Source organism: Solanum stenotomum, chromosome 9, assembly GCF_019186545.1.
Source record: "Solanum stenotomum isolate F172 chromosome 9, ASM1918654v1, whole genome shotgun sequence".
Lineage (NCBI taxonomy): Eukaryota > Viridiplantae > Streptophyta > Magnoliopsida > Solanales > Solanaceae > Solanum > Solanum stenotomum.
The window spans coordinates 52,873,788-52,877,353 of record NC_064290.1 but is presented as its reverse complement, the minus strand read 5'-3'; the positions used below and the strand labels follow the sequence as shown (position 1 = coordinate 52,877,353).

The 3,566-nt window shown below is 24.4% G+C and overlaps 1 protein-coding gene across 1 annotated transcript; it reads left to right on the top strand.

Moving 5' to 3' along the window:
- The first annotated feature begins 1,852 nt into the window (after positions 1–1,852).
- Positions 1,853–3,123, top strand: LOC125875788 (uncharacterized). Its single transcript, XM_049556823.1, has one exon. It carries the CDS (start codon positions 1,872–1,874, stop codon positions 2,781–2,783), a length of 912 nt encoding a protein of 303 aa, XP_049412780.1. The 5' UTR covers positions 1,853–1,871; the 3' UTR covers positions 2,784–3,123.
- Positions 3,124–3,566: the final 443 nt, after the last annotated feature.

The window sequence follows — 3,566 nt, the reverse complement described above, 5'->3', positions numbered from 1 at the left end:
TCTAGATAGTGAGTTTGGATTTTTGTACTTTTAATTCAAAATCCATACATTTTATAAGCATTTGAAGATTTTGTAAGTATAAAGCTTTTTGAAGTTGTCAATGGAAGTAGAATTATGTTGTTTTTATTTTATTTATGAGGTCTTTGGTTGAAGTAGTCCCTTTTAAAACTACTATAGGCTAATTTATGCAAATATCTCTATATAAATTACTATATAAATTTTATCTTTATTTTAAAGAATCGTTTGATAGATTATTTTTCAGATAATATTAGATTCAATTTTAATATTTGTTTACAATTTTTTTAATCTTATAACAAAATATTAATATTTGTAGTAACTTATAAAATTTTAAATTATAATCTAACGTTTTCTTATAAGATAATCAGTTTGCTTAAAATAGAACAAATGGAGGTAAAAAATCAATACCAACCATTTTCAAGTGAGTTGATATAATTTTCATAGGTCCAGAATCATACGTTAAAGAGAATAATTTCTATAAGTTAATTTGTTCTTATTGTTTGTTTCATCAAATTTTTAAAATTTATTTATTTTGAAGAGTGCATTTTGTCAGAAATATTTTTATTTTTTTTAAAAAATAATACATTTTGTAAGCCAAAATTTGCAGCATCTGAAAAATTGTTTCTATTACTATTTGTACGTTTTGTAGACTTAAATCTCTAGAAAATTAAGTTAATTGTGATTAAGACAAAGCCAACTATACGAAAAGGTCAAAAGAATATAGTCATTGGTCAATTATAGTAATTTCTAGGAAATAAACATACAGCTAGCAGCAATTATATATATCAATCTTGTTTGACAAGTTCCTCGAGGAATTTATTAGAAAAGATTAAATATATGTTGATATTTTCTTCTTCTATTCCATACGATTTTTTTTATAACATCAAAGGTTGGAATCGATAGAAAATAATTTCTCTATCTGCATACAATCAAAATAAAACTACATACATATTATTATTTATGAGTGAAATAATCTTTCTTGCAACAATCTTAACTTTTTATTTCTCATATTAATTGCTTCAACTAATATTTATATAGTTATTAGTATTAATATCTAATACTAAAAAATTTCATCAAAACACGCTCTAGTATAATAATATTATTAATCCTATGAAAAAAATACATTATATATATACATAGGTAAAAATAAATAAATTATGTAATATATATTATATTGCATACCTTTAATTTCTTCACATACATATTTTTTATAGTTGATTTTTACTAATTAAAAATTTAACTCCTTTATCATATAATAATATATATACAAAGATGGAGTTATTAATTCATAGAATAGTTAATAGTCAAAGTTCCATAGAAAAGAATGATGGTGAAAGATTTTGACTAACTTATAAAATAGGAATTACACCCTAACTTCTTGTTCTCCACAATTAAAAATGTTACAAAAACCTTTTACTCTTTTGAAAACTCTGACTGCATCAATATTAAGCTAATTAATTATATTTAGTTGTTGCTATTTTTTTAAAATAGCATACATATATATATATACACATAACTTTTTTTTCAAAATTAACAGATATTTTTAAAAATAGTATACATATATATACACATAACTTTTTTTCAAAATTAACGGATGCACCTGCGCCCCATCAGATTAAACATGTGGGTTCGCCTCTAGCTCTACCCTCATAGAATATTAAAATGCATTGACTCAGTACACATTTAAATATTTTACTAATTAAATAAACTTGAATGGAGTTTTATGATACCAATCAATTAAATATCTTACACATTTTAATATCTTACCAATCAAACAAAGCAGCAATATAAATAGCAAGCTCATCATTCTATTGTTGAATCCAAACAAAAAGAATAGACTCATAAAATTATTAATGGAGTTTTATCATATTTTTGGTTTTCTCTCAATTCTCAAAGAATCCCTTCAATTAATTCCAAAAAATGGAAAACTATTTGCATTAGCATATTTTCTTCAAATTCTATTTTCTTCCATCCTTTTATCAATCTTTAATTTTGAACTTAAATTCTTGTTCCATGATATTATTTTAAAGGCATCAATTTTGTCTACTTCAATTGATGATACCTTTAAAATCATGAAAATTTTTGCTGATATTAAGGAGGATTTTAGAATTTTTCTAATTATATATGTTGCAATTCTTGTTAGTCTATCTTTAATCTCTTTTCTATACACAATTGCAACAATTATATTATCATCTAATATAAATATTTCTCTCAAAGAATTTGTTTTGAAAATCTCAAAGGCATTTAAATATGCATTTATAACTAGATTATACACAAACATGTTAGGTATTGGTTACTTTTTTACTGTTTTATTTTTATTAAGTCCTATTTTAATTTCCTCTAGCAATATTTTCCTTTTCTCTATAGGAATTTTTGTTGGAATAATTTCTTTCCTATTTTTTCTATATTTATCAATTGTTTGGATATTGGCTTTAGTTATTTCAGTAATTGAAGAAGATTGTTATGGATTTAAAGCCCTAGCAAAAGCTGAAAGACTCATTAAGGGGAATAGATTAAATGGATTTATGTTAAATATTTTATTTTCTATAATTTCATCATTATTGTACCTATGTTATTTGAAGATTAATAAACCTAATAAAGGGGTAATTAACCAGATACTTATGTATATATTTCTGGTTATTATTTCTTCTTTGTTTAATTTGTTGTTATTAGTGGCATATACTGTGTTATACTCTCATTGCAAGAAGAACCATGGAGAAGAGGAAGTTGAATTGGATGGGAGTTTTGAGTATAGCAAAGTATAAAAGAGGGAATTTGTCATAACATTTTGATTCGAGTTCTGAGAATGAAGACATCCTTATTTAGGATCGTATCGAGCATTTTCCTCTAAAAGGAGACTTATGCTGCACAAATCCTCAATAATCGATGGAGTGGATTTCAGATATCAGATGATTGTATATAATTTATTTATCATTTTCTTAGTAGTGCTTGATGCATTTGGATTTTGCTCTCTTTTTTCTTTTTCTTTTTATGTATTGTGTTGGGATAAATGTTGTTATAACAATTACTCTCTTGTTCAAATTACTTGTCATCTTTTTTACAGAATCAAATTATATAAACTTTGATATATATTATTGCATCTAATATTTTTTTATGTGTAGCTTTCAAACACTTCAACTCTTAATTAGTTAATCTGACACTCGAAAAATAAAACATGACAAGTATTCGAGGGCGGATGGATTATATCAATAATAAATGGTGTATGGACTCTTTATCTTGACTTGGTCATATAATCAATTAGCTAGAGTTAATGAATTAAAATGACCTAGCCACTAGCTAAGACAACTCATTCAATAATGTAGTACTTGAGTCTTCTCCTTCTGAAAAGTCCAAAATGAAAATTAAGCAAGTCAAGCATAATATATATTTTTTTTTAAAAAAAAAAGAGAGATTGAATGATTAAGGTCGATAAAAACAACTCGATAAATTTAATAGATCATTTCCTTAATAATTATACAAATCGGACCTATTCAAATTTTATACATGATAATTGACATTTACGACTGAACCAATTATTTTCTTAATGT